Here is a 14539-nt window from a genome sequence, read left to right on the forward strand (position 1 = left end):
GCCCATCCCAAGGCACGTGGATCTTGTGCCAATATGAACGTGGTTTGGAAAAGCCAGGTGAAAAACAAAAAAGGGTATCTAAAAGAGAAACCATGAGTCCAAAGACATCACAGAGCCAGTTTTATTCAGGTTTGGTTTGTGGGGCTGGCAGAAGTCACTCGCCAGGAGCACAGTCCATGCCTGACACGGGCTTTGTTGTTGAAATATAAAAGAAATATAAAAAGAGCTTCTGCAGGGCTTCCCACCTAGAACCAAATGAGAGATGAGGGAGGTCGGTCAGAAATCATTCCCCAGGGCAGCACCAGGGCCTGACTCTGCTGCTACTAAAGCCACAGAGCAAAGGACAATACCCAGCACAGGCAATTCCCTACTGCCTCAAATGGGGAGGCGTGCCAGTTCTGCCCACCGGTAACAGGTGGGCACAGAAGCACTCGACCGCTTGTGTGGCCAGCAGGAGCCGGGCAGGGATGGGGCCCCTGTGCTCAGCCCTGGGGAGGCCCCACCTCGAATGCTGGGCTCAGGTTTGGGCCCCTCGGGACAAGAAGGGCCTGGAGGGGCTGGAGCGTGTCCAGAGAAGGGCAGCGGGGCTGGGGCAGGGTCTGGAGCACAAGTGTGCTGGGGGGCAGCTGAGGGGGATGGGGGGGTTTAGCCTGGAGAAGAGGGGGCTGAGGGGAGCCCTTCTCGCTCTCTGCAGCTGCCTGAGAGGGGCTGGAGTGAGGGGGGGGCTGGTCTCTGCTCCCAAGTCACCAGTGACAGGGCGAGAGGGAACGGCCTCAGGCTGCGTCAGGGGAGGTTTAGGTTGGAGATGAGGGAAAATGCCTTCCCTGCCAGAGCGGTCAGGCCCTGGCACAGGCTGCCCAGAGAGGTGGGGGAGTCACCGTCCCTGGGGGGGTTCAAAAAACACCATGCAGACATGGCACTTGGGGACATGATTTAGGAGTCCTGGGGGTGTTGGGTTGATGGTTGGATTTGATGATCTCAGAGATCTTTTCCAACCATAATGATTCTATTCTACAATTCTACAACTCACTCTCCCGCTGTTACCCATCGGCTGCTTCGCAGCTCTGCATAGCTGCAACACTGGAGCCCAAAGGCTGCTGCTGGATGAGAGCACAGCCTTTTGTGCATCCTAACCTTGCCCCTGAAGAAAGGTGGCTTTCAGGACCCCCCCACCCAGCCACGCTGTCGCAATATGACCCCGCAGAGCTTACAGCCATGGGGGATTCACACGGCGGTACCGGTGCTCCTCCGTCCTGGCCTCAGACGTAGATACCGACCCACAGCAGCAGGAAGAGGACGCCGAAACCCATGAAAAGCGAGGCCACCAGCGAGATCAACAGCTCCTTGTAGATATCCCGCGTGTACTTGGTAGAAGTCACCTCGTAGCTGCGGCCCGGGGGTCAAGGCGGTAACGGAGGCAGAGGAAGGTGAAGGCCCCGCGCTCCCCTGCTCCCCCCCGCCCGCTCCCGTATCCCCCCGCTCCATCCCGGGGGATACACGAAGAACCAGGCGGTGAAGAACATGCCGATGGCCAGCAGCACCACCGTGAGGTGCGGGAAGACGGCCGGATTCACCGGGCTAGTGTATCTGCTCATCGCCTCCAGCTCCTGTGGGGACACGGCGAAGGTGAGCGGCACCACCGGGGCGCGGGGGTGGGCCAGGACCGGCCCCCGCTCCCAGCCCCCGGCTCCTCACCATGTCTCCCGGTTCTCGCTCCGACACGTCGCCCTCGGCTCCCGCCGCTTCCCGGAAGCGGAATGGAGACCTGGAGCGGGGTATGCCGGGATGGGTGGGCGGGGCTAGTGGGAGCCGCTCGCTATTGGCTCCGCCGGCTCCCGGCGCGCACTGCGGCTGGAGCGCGGGAGCGGCGGCGGGACGGAGCCGCGGGGTAATGGCGGCTGGGGGGCTCGAGGGGCGGCCTCAGGGGATAATGGCGGCTGGGGAGAGCCGGGGGGGAATAATGGCGGCTGGGGAGGCTGAGGAGGGCCTCGGGGGGATGATGGCGGCTGAAGGAGGCTGAGGAGAGCCTGGGTGGGGGGGAACAATGGCGGCTGAGGAGGGCCTGGGGGGTATAATGGCGGTTGGGGAGGCTGAGGGCCTGGAGGGGTGTTAATGGCGGCTGAGGAGGGTCTGGGGGGTGGGTGATGGCGGCTGGGGGAGGCTGAGGAGGGCTTGGGGGGGATGATGGCGGCTGAAGGACGCTGAGGAGGGTTTTGGGGCGGGGGGATGATGGCGGCTGAAGGAGGCTGAGGAGGGCTTGAGGGGGATAATGGTGGCTGGGGAGGCTGAGGAGGGCCTGGAGGGCGGATAATGGTGGCTGGGGAGGCTGAGGAGGGCCTGGAGGGCGGATAATGGTGGCTGGGGAGGCTGAGGAGGGCCTGGAGGGCGGATAATGGTGGCTGGGGAGGCTGAGGAGGGCCTGGAGAGTGGAAAATGGTGGCTGGGGAGGCTGAGGAGGGCCTGGAGGGCGGATAATGGTGGCTGGGGAGGCTGAGGAGGGCCTGGAGGGCGGATAATGGTGGCTGGGGAGGCTGAGGAGGGCCTGGAGGGTGGAAAATGGTGGCTGGGGAGGCTGAGGAGGGCCTGGAGGGCGGATAATGGTGGCTGGGGAGGCTGAGGAGGGCCTGGAGGGCGGATAATGGTGGCTGAGGAGGGCCTGGAGGGGTGGATGATGGCGGCTGGGGGAGGCTGAGGAGGGCTTTGGGGCGGGGGGATGATGGTGGCTGAAGGAGGCTGAAGAGGGCCTGGGGGGAGATAATGGCAGCTGGGGAGGCTGAGGCGGGCCGGCATGGGTACCTTCAGGCCAGGACAAGCCACAGCAGAAAGGAGAGAGGTAATGGTGAGGCTGTGATTAGAAGAACAGGATAACGGCGGGCTGGGAGAGGCTGAGGTGGGAAGAGCGAGATAATGGATTGGGCACAGGGAATGGCGCACTGAGGGAAGGAGAAAGCGGGCAGAGGGGTTAATGGCTGGCCAGGGGAGGCTGAAGCCAGGAGGATAGTAGGGAGGGAGACAGTGGTGGACTGATGGAGGCTGAGGCTAGAAGCAGGGTACTATCAGCTTGCAGGGGAAGCAGCCACCTCCCTTTGGTCCCCCTGCTGAGGTGAAACATCAGTCCCACAGCACAGCTGTTAACCCTCAGCTCCCACCAGCACTGTGTGTGCACAGAGGCTGATCCCAACATCCCCTTTTCTGTTCCCCAGGATGGGAATCCATGGCCTGGCCAAGCTTATTGCTGACGTGGCTCCTGGCGCCATCCGGGAGAATGACATCAAGTCTTACTTTGGCCGGAAGGTCGCTATAGATGCCTCCATGAGTATCTACCAGTTCCTGATTGCCGTGCGGCAGGGAGCTGAAGTCCTTCAGAATGAGGAGGGCGAGACCACGAGCCACCTGATGGGCATGTTCTACCGGACCATTCGCATGGTGGAGAACGGCATCAAGCCAGTTTACGTCTTTGATGGCAAGCCTCCGCAGCTGAAATCGGGGGAGCTGGCAAAGCGGACTGAGCGCCGGGCTGAGGCTGAGAAACACCTGCAGGAGGCTCAGGAGGCTGGAGAGGAGAGTAACATTGAGAAGTACAGCAAGAGGCTGGTCAAGGTGACCCAGCAGCACACCGACGAGTGCAAGAAGTTACTAAGGCTGATGGGTATCCCCTATGTGGAGGCACCAGGGGAGGCCGAAGCCAGCTGCGCTATCTTGGTGAAGGCTGGGAAGGTCTATGCCGCTGCCACAGAAGATATGGATTGCCTGACCTTCGGCAGTCCTGTACTGATGCGACATCTTACTGCCAGTGAGACGAAGAAGCTACCCATCCAGGAGTTTCACCTGAACCGTATTCTACAGGATCTAGGGCTGACCTGGGAACAGTTTGTGGATCTGTGTATCCTCCTGGGCTGTGACTACTGCGAGAGCATCCGTGGCATTGGGCCCAAGCGTGCCGTTGAGCTCATCAGGGAGCACAAAACCATCGAGAAGATCGTTCAGCAGATAGACACCAAGAAGTTCCCTCTGCCGGAAAACTGGTTGCACAAAGAGGCCCAGAAGCTCTTCCTAGAGCCTGATGTGGTCAACCCTGACGCTGTTGAGCTGAAGTGGACCGAGCCGAATGAAGAAGAGCTCGTTGAGTTCATGTGCGGGGAGAAGCAGTTCAACGAAGAGCGGATACGCAACGGTGTCAAGAAGCTGAGCAAAAGCCGGCAGGGCAGCACGCAGGGCCGGCTGGACGACTTCTTCAAGGTGACGGGCTCCATCACGTCAGCCAAGCGCAAGGAGCCAGAGACCAAGGGGTCAGCGAAGAAGAAAGCCAAGACCAACAGCGCCGCAAAGACCAAAAAGGGAAAATAGCCAGACTGGCCGCCTGCAAACCCCTGTGATTTGTTTTTTATGCTCAACCAGGAATTTTAGGCTAATAACAAACGGTCATCTTTGTTCTGCATGTTAGTGCTGGGAAGGATGCTGCTAAAGTGCTTCCCCACCAGGCTAGGTTAGTGAATCGGATAAGCATCTTCCTGCGCAGCAGTAGTAACAAATGAGGCTAGGAGAGAAGAGAGCTGAAACAACCGCAGCATGGGGGGCTTGGAGGGGTGAGGAACCAGGGAGTTGCGTTCAGCAGTTCAGCAGCAGCGTTCATCGGTGTGAGACTTTTGATGAGGAGGCCACAGGAGGGAGATACCCAGGCTGTGGAGTTCAAGGGAGGTGCTGATCACAGACACCCTCTCTGATTTCAGAAATAAAAAGTTAATTGGCTAGAGAGCAAACTGGGTATGAATGATAGATTTCTGCCTGACGAAATCCACCCAAAAAAGAGGTAGGTGCAAACAGCAGAGGCTGAAGGAGAAACTGGGGAGATGTGAATGGAAGGTAAGCTGGAATTGGAAAGGAGACTTGAAGTAATGAAGCAAACTCCCACTTCCCCATCTAATGAGGGTTGGGAATAGGTTATTCATTCCCTACTGTGGTAATTTTTTATTTGTTTAAAAAAAAAAAAAAGTTATAATCCCGATTCCAGCAAAGTTCTGGCCTGTTCTTAGTGCGTAAACCGAGGACAAGCTGGGCGGAGGCTGCAGCTCTCCAAGGCTGAATTTTGCTGCTAGGTTCTGGTTTATGTTTAAAAAGAAAAAATGTTAAACCTAGAACGGAAGCCTGTTCACTCCCTAATTTCATATGGCATTCTTCCATGTTGTACACCCAGAGACTGGTCCCAGACTAAGAAGAAAAAGAGATAGCGCCTCTTTTTTTTTACTTTATTTTATTCTGCATTTTGCATAGTCTTTTCCTCTTACATGTCAATGCGATGCGCTGGGCTTTGTTTTCAGAATAAAACTTATACACAAATACAATGTTTCTCGTTCTCTGGAAAGGTCCCTTAAACCATGTTGCTGAAGGCTGCACAGGTGAAGCAAAATCCCAGTTTTGGAGGGAAGCCTAGTAGTGCCAACAGCCAACAAAGCAAGCACGGGCCTGAATACAGAAAACTTGAGTGTTAATCCTGGTGTTAACAGTGGCTTTTGGGTGCTTTGTAGACATCAAAGATCTGTGGGTCAACTCTCTGCCAAGTTATAAGAAGATGGGCTTGTTTCATGGGGGAATTCCATTAACGTTGCTAAAATAATCCTGATTTTTTTTTTTTAAGCCACCTCAGAATTTGTCTTAACTATAGTGTGAAGAATAGCAGCATGTGCTGCACCTGGAGACGGGGAGCTTCTGGAGCTGGCCGTGTGCGTGGGAAGGGGTGCCTGGAGCAGAGCGCCCAAAACGTACAAGCCGCCTCCTCTGAACTGGTGGTTTTCACAGGGTCTTGGCTTAACCTTAATTCCAAGCCCTAAACTCAAGGTATTTTGGCAAGAGGAAGCCTCAGTGCTTCAAAGGAGGGCAAGTGTAGCCACTGTGCTTTGAGGTGGACGTCTGTCCTCCCCGCTTATCCCATCACATTACTTGCAGAATCCGCACCCAGAAAGCCAGGACTGCTGCAGGAAAAAAGATTTTTTTAAAAAAATCAACATGAGAGGTGATGTTTTATCACTTGTTCTGTACATTTATGTATTTAACAAGGCTTCTCTGAGTATTTGTGCTTTCAGCCCTGAATCCTTGTGACCTCCTGTCACTCTGAGCCACAATCTTTTTTCCTTCAGCTGGAAAAACCTGCTCAGACAGTTTAAGCAGCTTCTAAAGGACCTGTCGCTGGTTTGTCTTCTCTAATGCAGAAGTGGAGCCCAGACTAAGTTCTCAGTGCCGTGTTCCCGGGAGGCTTTAAGGGACAGCCTGGCTGGGACGGTTCAAAAAAAAAACCTGGTAGGTTTAAAGGTGTTTTTCAACAGCTTTGATTTATTTTTTTTAGCAGTTTTTAAGCCTGGCAGGTTTAAAGCCTGGCTCTTCTGGAATGTTCTAGTGTCCACCACCTCATGCTCCCTCCTTCCTCTCCTGCTTTCCCCTTCCCGTGTACCCTCCACCCCGTTACCTTCCATCGGGTTTATTTGGTCACCAGGGTAAGTTACTCCTACACTATTAAAATACACACTGGGCTATTCTATACAGTACATAGGATATATAGTAGGCTGTGTTGTACATGATATAGTAGGATATATAGTAGGCTATATACTATTAGGAGACTCAGCAGACTATGTGTTTTCAATGACAAATACTCATCTTTTGAAATTTATTTACTGTGTGTAGAAAGCTCTCAATGAAAACTGATCGAGACCGGCTTCCACCTGATGTCACTAAGATCTGACACCCGTAACTGATATTCACCCGGAAACCGTAGTGGCTCAGGCATTTCATCTACTCCGATTCCACTATTTCGTTTCAAAATGCAGTAAAGACAAACTCTTTTCTCACTGTGTGTTCTCTTAAACATTTCAATCCATAATTTGTCTTAGCAGGAACTTCTTTACTAAATATTCCTGTTTTATCTGTGAATACCTTCATTGTGACCGCGTGGAAAGGTAGAGTGGAGTGGTTTTGTGGTGAGGGAATGAAGGATGATTAAAAAAACCAAAGAAGTAAGAGTCAGGAAAATGCTTATAGCAAGGAAGTAAATTGAGGCAGCAGCAGGGAAAAGAAACTGCAAACTTAGCCTCCAGCCTGACCCCGGGCTCCGTAACTGGTTGCAGAGCCCTTGCCCCTGCCCACCTCTTGCTGACCTGGACAGCACTTAGGTCGTCACATTATTATATATCACGTTATTACGATGCCAAGAGTTCAAGGAATGAGCCAGGAACAATGAAACACTTCTAAGACAGCCTAACTGCCTTTGCTTGTACCTTTAACTGAAGGAACAGCGTGAAGGTTTGCCGCCTGCTCTTTTGTCAAGGGATGCAAAACAAAGCAACCTTTAAATGACTAATTTCTCTTAACGACCCTCAAGTAAAACCCTAAGTGTGGTTACGGAAACATGCTCCGGCGTTCGCACCCTGGGCTTGTGCTGTGGCGCTGAAGTACGCGTTACGCGCTGGGCCTTTGGGTTGGAAGTGCTTCTCCTCCGTGGCTTGTATTTTGCGTAGGATGCAGCCGCAGCGGCCACCTCCAGGCTTGAGAAGGCAGGACTTTCCACGTCCGAGCCATAAAAACCCTTAGGCCCGCAGGGCGAGGAAGCGGTTTGTGCGCACGTTCGGCTCCGGTTACGGCGCTCGCATTCAGCTACCTTAAACTTCACGGTTTAAGCGAAGCCCTCGACTGGCACAGTCCAAAGAGGAGAATAAATTCCAAGCCCTGGCATCCCATTAAACATTATTTAGCACATTCGCATGGTTTATTTCCCACCTGTGGCTCAGCACAGATGGAAATTACCCCCCTCCACATCAGCACTGAGCAAAGCGAGGTTAATGAGCCGTTTCTGCACCGTTGTCAGGGGGTGTGAGGGGGGGGGGGATAGGACCCAAGGCCAAACCTCTTCCAGACTCTTCTCTGAGAGTTTCTAATGATCCCCTCCGTGGCTGGCCTGAAGCTCTTCCCTCAGCTACGGTTTTCTTCGGGGATTTTATTGATGAGGGCCAAAGAAGTAAATAAGCCAGAAGCTGTCCCCTTGCACAAGCCCTTCGGGACAGCATCATCATCCTCCCTGGTCAAAAGGCTGGGGCCACGCGCCGTCGCTCCTTACTGAGGGAGCTGCTGCGTTACTCGGTCCCACAGCTGCAGACCGCCCCTTCCCTCCCCCTGTAGCATCAGAGACACTTGAAGAATGGAGGAAAATGGGTCACATTTCTTCTTTCTGCCTTAGGATGAGGCACACATCATGTGCCAATCACAGAAAGGTGCATCCAGGTGCTGGGTAAGGATGTGGTGGTACGCAGGGAAGCGGGGCTGCAGGCACAGGCTTCAAATCTAGGCTAAGATTAAACCCCACAGCATTCAAGCTTGCAAGTTCACTCATCCAGGGCAAAAGCTTCACAGAATACACCTGGACTGTATATTTTCCATATGTCTGAATTTCTAGGTATTATCTTCAGGCTTTCTAAGTACGTGTCATCATCTTATTGGGATAAAACCTCTGAGAAAACATTCACAAAGCCGCCCTGAACATATTTAAACCAAACAGGGAAGGCAGCTGGGAGACAAGAGCAGGACTGCACCCCGCAGCAGCGGAGATAGACCTGGCGCCTGGGCGCAGTAAACGGGGCTCAGGCTGCGAGGAAACCGTCAAGATTTTTCTCTAGGAAGAATAAAAACCCTGCAGATCCAGGAGCAACCTTTGGCTTCTGCCCACGCTGCAGTATTAGTCCTCATTTGCAGAAGGCGCCAGCTTGGTCCCAGCAGTAGGGTTGGGTGGATCTGTTACGGATTCGTGAATATAAGGATGTTTGCGCGTTCTAAACGATCATTTCTTTTTTGAGTGGAAGGGAAAAGCAGCTGCAGCCGAAACCCAGAAATATCCTACCAGCTATTTCTGTTATGTTGGAACCCCCTAAATATTTGTAAAGTGAAAACTCCGTCTGTTACAGAGCTATAAGGAGGAATCTGGTTCTGTACCAGGAAAGGGGAGGGCAGCAACATCTCCAGCGTGAGATAGCCGCCCTGATGGGAACCGCTAAAACCAGAATGGCGATGAAGTAACACTCCCACCGACGCCTGGTGTGCGAGCAAAGCTGCCAGGCATCGCCCACGGCATCCTCCCCTGCCCCAGGGCAGCGTGCAGTGAGGGAAAGCGGCAGCCTGTGCTATTTCAGTAGGTCCTAATCACGCCTTTGAAAAAGAAAAGGTATTACAGGGGTCTCTGAAAATCAGGAGGCAGCTGAGCATTTGGTCTCAATAATGCCAAGAAATAGTTTATCCTCTCTCCCTGCTGAAGGAGGGGAATTGCAGGGGTGATCCAGGTGAAAGAGGTTTTACTGATGCGGTGGCAGCTTTGCGGAGCTGGAATTAAAGTCCTCTTTCCCTCCTCTTCATCTCAGGTACCCCACCATCACCCCCCCCTACCACCTTGTAGGTCACGTTATTTTCACTACTAATTTTTTCCCCATACATTTTCTGTTCTAAACAAATACTTCCACTGCTCTTTATCACACTGATGTTCTTGTTCATTAATACCAGTACCACTCTTTATACCAGAAGCAAGTCTTCCAGGCATCGGAAGGATTCTTAACACCTGCTATGCTCTGCTAGAAAAAGTGAGTAACAGGGAAAAAATACTGTGTGCAAGGTGTTGCATGGTTTGAAAATGAAGACACCAGTTTTCTTTCTGCTCTGTGGAGCCTCCTGATAAGTGATTATTTTTCCTCCTCACCTCCTGAATTCCTGCGAGTACAGCTAACAGCTTTCTATTACATATATAACACATCAGCACGACTCGTTTATTAGTCTCACGGTTGTGAGGAGCAGCCTGAAAGCGCCCTCCTTCCCCACCTCGAGTGGAGAAAAACAGGCAAATAATAATTGACCTGGAGCAGATAAGAATTAAGTGTAATAAAACCCTGTTTTGTTATGATTCGTAACCCTGGGGGGAATATTTCCCTCTGTGCTGGAACCTGACCAAGGCTGTGGACAGGAATGAGGCAGCCCAGCAAGAACAGGCTGTCCAGCAGAGGAATTTCTGTCCCAGGCTGCCGAGTGACCCTCCCGAGTCCCTGGCAGCTCGCCCGGGGAGCTGGTGTGGGCGGCCGGGCATCCAGCAAAGCTGATCCGAGAGGGCACCGTGGATTCAGGGCTCCCAGGGTCATCGTGACTCGTGTGTGTTTAGTCTGGGCGTGGGGAAAATGAAGCACATTCCCCTTCCCTGCCTCCTATTCCAATTCCTGCCTCATTTTCTAATGAGACACAACAACCAGTTTGCAAATTCTTCAACCCTCCGGTCTTCAAATCATTCAATACAGGGGTTTGTTTGGGTTTTTTTAAGACCTAATATTTTTAATTCAGCCTCATGATTACAGCGAGCGAGGACAAAATGCAGTTTCTCAAAGGTTTTGGGTTAGTTGCTCTGCCTGTGAGGATTCACTGAGAACCCAAGCACAGTCAGGTGTTATCTCGAGTATCAAAGCTTCACACTTTTAATACAGTACTTGCAGATGGCACCGTATGCAAGCCGTGCCATTGCTCTTTCTTATTTCACCCCGGTTGTTTTTCCTCCTTCCAGCAGGCACGCTGCCGCGAAGTACGGTAACATGGCTAAAGGCAATCACACCACGGTGACCCAGTTCCTCCTCCTGGGACTGACGAGCGAGCCTAAGCTGCAGGCTCCTCTCTTCGTAATCTTCTTAATGATTTATCTCATCACCCTGATAGGCAATCTTGGGCTGATCACGCTGATCAGGACAAACCGCCGCCTGCACGCTCCCATGTATTTCTTCCTCTGCAACCTCTCTGTTGTTGATCTTTGCTACTCCTCCGTCTTTTCTCCAAAGCTGCTTATTGGCTTCTTGGCAGAAAAGAAAACGATTTCTTACCCCGCCTGCTTCGCCCAGCATTTCTTTTTCCTTGCGTTTGTGACCACGGAGGTGCTCTTGCTGGCTGCCATGGCGTACGACCGCTACGTAGCCATTTGCCACCCGCTGCACTACGCTGTTTCTATGCCCGGGAGGGTCTGCGTTCAGCTGGTGGCCGGGTCATACGTAGGGGGGATTTTGAACTCGCTAATCCAAACGTGTTTCTTGTTGCCGTTGCCTTTTTGTGGGCCCAATGTCATCAACCATTACTTCTGTGACACCAACCCTCTGCTCAAACTCACCTGCTCTGATGACCACCTGAATGAGCTGTTGCTTGTAACCTTCAACGGGACCATTTCCATGTCTGTGCTCTTCATCATCATCGTCTCCTATGCCTACATCCTCTTCTCCATCCTGAGGATTAGATCTGCCAAAGGAAGGCACAAAGCCTTCTCCACCTGCGCCTCCCACCTCCTGACCGTTACCTTGTTCTACGTGCCCGCGGGGCTGAGCCACATGCAACCGGCCTCCAAGTACTCACTGGAGATGGAGAAAGTCACCGCCGTGTTTTACACCCTGATCGTCCCTATGCTCAACCCTCTGATCTACAGCTTGAGGAACAAGGAGGTCAAGGATGCACTTAGGAAAGCGACAGCAAATAACACTTTTGGGAGTTGCCTGCTGGCCAAGCCGACCCCAGTCAGTTGATAAAGCTCCTGCTGCTCCTCTTTTCAAGTAGACTCATGCCAGCTCTCTGGAGGAGTGAGGAGCCACATATATTTACAGAAGCAGGTACAGCAAATCTTAAACATGCTTTAAAGTCTGCAGAGACTCAATGTTACCAAACATCCTGTCATTACAGGCTTCTGACAGACATTTCCTTGTCATCTCCCGGGTTCCCCCCCCCACCCCGTGAAATTATGCAAAATCATAGGAGGTGGTAGAAATAAGCTCATAAGAAATTTCCCTCTTAAGCTGAGCTTCTTAAGAAGTTGCACTGATTCAAGCAGCGATTCCTCCAGAGGCAAGTTCAAGGAGGACTGGAGGCCTTTTGGGGATGTATATGCAGAAACCCCCACCTCTCTTTGGGCTAACTCCAAGGGGCAAACCCAAATAAATCTCATTTCCTTCCAGGGGGCTGTGCCGTGGGAAGCAAGGAAAGGGAGGAGAAGCAGAGACCACTGAGCTGCCAGGGGATGAGAGCTGTAAGTGCTGTGATCTAGCATCGGGGAGATGCTAAACAGTTGAGTGACCACAACATCACAGCCTGGAGGCAGCATAGCCGTGTCTGTGCTGAAAACCCTCCTCTGCTTTACCTCCACACCTGGAGGAGACTTCCACCCGAGCAGCTGGGATGTTTTCCTGCTGAGCTGCCAGGCATTTTCATCCCTGGGGAATGAAAGCTCTGGCTTGTCTCTGCCTGTACCCAACAGCATAGCAGCACTCGCAGCCACCCACATGGATCCCATCCTACCCCTTGCTCCCCGCAGCTGCAAGACATCTAACTCAGCCAGACAGGCTTGTTCTGTGGGAGGGAAGCGGGCTTCGTCTGACCTGCATCTTACATCTGCCTTAGGAGAAGCAGCAGCCAGGAGTGGCATTTCTCCCTCTTGGCAAGGGGTTTAGCGTGACTGAATGTAACTAGCTAGAGAGAAGTATATTTTTTCCCCTATTTTCTTGTCACGGGGTGGCTGTAAGTGGTATTTCCTCCCAGCCGACTCTCCCCCCAGACAGCTGTAGAGGCAAGAAGGTACCACCAAGGCATCCTGCAGAACCCCACGCTCTCCAAAGCCGAGACGACTGACTGCAACCTGTTAGAGACCTCGAGCAACAAGAGCTGGGATGCCAGGTACCCCCAGAGAGATGAGGGAGGTCATCTGTCACTTAATGTTAATTTGCACATGGCTGCATCCGACTTAGTTCAGATGTTTTTTTATAGCTGAAATAAAAGAGAAATACTCCTAGCATGATTTCTTTTAGATGGCCATAGAAATCATGACCTAAACACACCCACTGAATTGTTACACCAATAACCCACACCTTTTTTTGCTCAGATTTAAAAGTCTGCATTGTGGCTTCCTACTATAGACTAAACCAAAACCCACCCAGAGCGTGCAGCTGAGCAGGGGCCATTTTTCCTAAGAGGCAGCCACAGAAAAAGGTGGTGGGAGGAGATCTTTGTAACACCTTTCATAGCAGCTTGCTTTATCCTCAGCTTGGACACTAGAGGGTCTTGTCTTGCATTAAGAGCTGTTCACACTGTTCACGTAACGCGACACGGCTCAGGGAGAAGCAAGGACCAGCTACTCCCCAAGGGAAAGGCAGACTGGGAGCCGAAGGTGGCCACGACGCGGGGTGGGCAATAGCCTCACCCGCGTGGCACGGTCCCACAGCACCCATCCATGGGACCACGGGCTAAATTCAAGCCAGGAAAGCTGAAGAATGGCCAGGACCAGGACCAAGCACAGCTCTAAAAGTTGTCAAAGACCCAGGGCTGAGCTTAAATAGTGCCCTGAGCCTTGGGCAGAGGGTGTGGGTGGAGACCCCAGGTGATGCTGGCCGTGGCAATTACGGTGGTTGCACTCCCTGATATCTCATGGAGAGGGGAACTGGTTTTTCCCCCACCTGGTGCCCTAAACACAGCTACAGCACCGGGTGCAGCCTTCCCTGATGTACCCCTACGCACAGAGGAGGGAAGGGCAGAGCAGAAAGGAGCGATGAGCTCCTTTGCTGCATGTTAACGATTCCCCTCCCTCCTTCTGAGTCACGCAGAATAAGGCGCTGCAGACGTCAAGTTCTGTGTTTCTCGGGGAAATTGTCCAAACGCCTCTACTTTTCCTGAACACTCCACCAGAAACTTTGATTAAAAGCTTTATAGCATTTCGCTTCATGCCAGCTTAAAGCTGGGTTTAACTGGTTGCCGTTGTATTCCTTCATAATTCACTACAGTTCTTTTAGGAAGACCACAGTTTAACAAAGATGTTTATTTTAAAACATAAAATTCATTCACTTTGTCGATATACAAGCTACGGGTTCTTCCCAAAATTGTATAGCTCATTACGTGTGAAAGGTGTGCCTTGATTAAATGTTAAAAAAAAACCTTAGTCTGCTGTTTTCATTAGAGCATCTTCCACCTCAGCCATGCGATGGCGTTCAGAGCCGTGACTCAGTGAAATGCTTCAGCGATTGCCACAGAAAGCAGGGACCTCTTACTGATCATCCAACACGGGAAACAGAGCTAAAGAAAACCCGTCCCGTGAAGATTTTTGGCTGGGCCACGTGTCTGGCAACGTGCTAACGCATGTGTGCCCACACCAAGTCCTTAGCGCGGCTCCAGGTCCCCAGAGCCAAGGCTACGGCTTTGTGCTTTCTGCTGGATCTCCTGGTCAGAAATTGCCCCTGAGCTCGCAGCCGGACCCTGGCCTGGCCGGTCCCGGTCCGCCCTGCTATCGCAGTGGATAAACCCACCCATCGTGTCAGCATCGCCTCTGGCAGCGTCCTGCAAACCTGCTCAGCCCCTTCTTGCGCAGGCAGCTGCTGTCGCCCACGTGCAGCCTTTGGGAGGGACCTCGCGGGTGCCTGTCTCAGCAAAGCCCTCGTAAGGGCATCGCTAGCGTGCTCCTGGAAAAATTCAGAGAGCCCGAGCCGCAGTGCAGCGCTCCATGTGTCTCTGGCGGAAA

At 52.5% G+C, this 14539-nt stretch overlaps 3 protein-coding genes across 3 annotated transcripts; 2 read left to right on the forward strand and 1 right to left on the reverse strand.

Moving 5' to 3' along the window:
• Nucleotides 1-104: 104 nt before the first annotated feature.
• Nucleotides 105-1780, reverse strand: TMEM258 (transmembrane protein 258). The gene is made up of 4 exons (XM_064453078.1): nt 1696-1780; nt 1498-1607; nt 1212-1386; nt 105-245 (listed from the first exon to the last, which is right to left on the reverse strand). The coding sequence occupies exons 1-3, from the start codon at nt 1696-1698 to the stop codon at nt 1260-1262; spliced, it is 240 nt and encodes a 79-aa protein (XP_064309148.1). The 5' UTR covers nt 1699-1780; the 3' UTR covers nt 105-245; nt 1212-1259.
• Nucleotides 1781-1808: 28 nt separating this feature from the next.
• Nucleotides 1809-5342, forward strand: FEN1 (flap structure-specific endonuclease 1). The gene is made up of 2 exons (XM_064453040.1): nt 1809-1888; nt 3204-5342. The coding sequence occupies exon 2, from the start codon at nt 3205-3207 to the stop codon at nt 4345-4347; it is 1143 nt and encodes a 380-aa protein (XP_064309110.1). The 5' UTR covers nt 1809-1888; nt 3204; the 3' UTR covers nt 4348-5342.
• A 5187-nt stretch (nt 5343-10529) lies between these two features.
• On the forward strand, nt 10530-11567 carry LOC104051708 (olfactory receptor 5J3). The gene has a single exon (XM_009512821.2). It carries the CDS (start codon nt 10599-10601, stop codon nt 11565-11567), a length of 969 nt encoding a protein of 322 aa, XP_009511116.2. The 5' UTR covers nt 10530-10598.
• The last annotated feature ends 2972 nt before the right edge of the window (nt 11568-14539 follow it).

The sequence above is a fragment of the Phalacrocorax carbo genome, chromosome 5, assembly GCF_963921805.1.
Source record: "Phalacrocorax carbo chromosome 5, bPhaCar2.1, whole genome shotgun sequence".
Taxonomy (NCBI): Eukaryota; Metazoa; Chordata; class Aves; order Suliformes; family Phalacrocoracidae; genus Phalacrocorax; species Phalacrocorax carbo.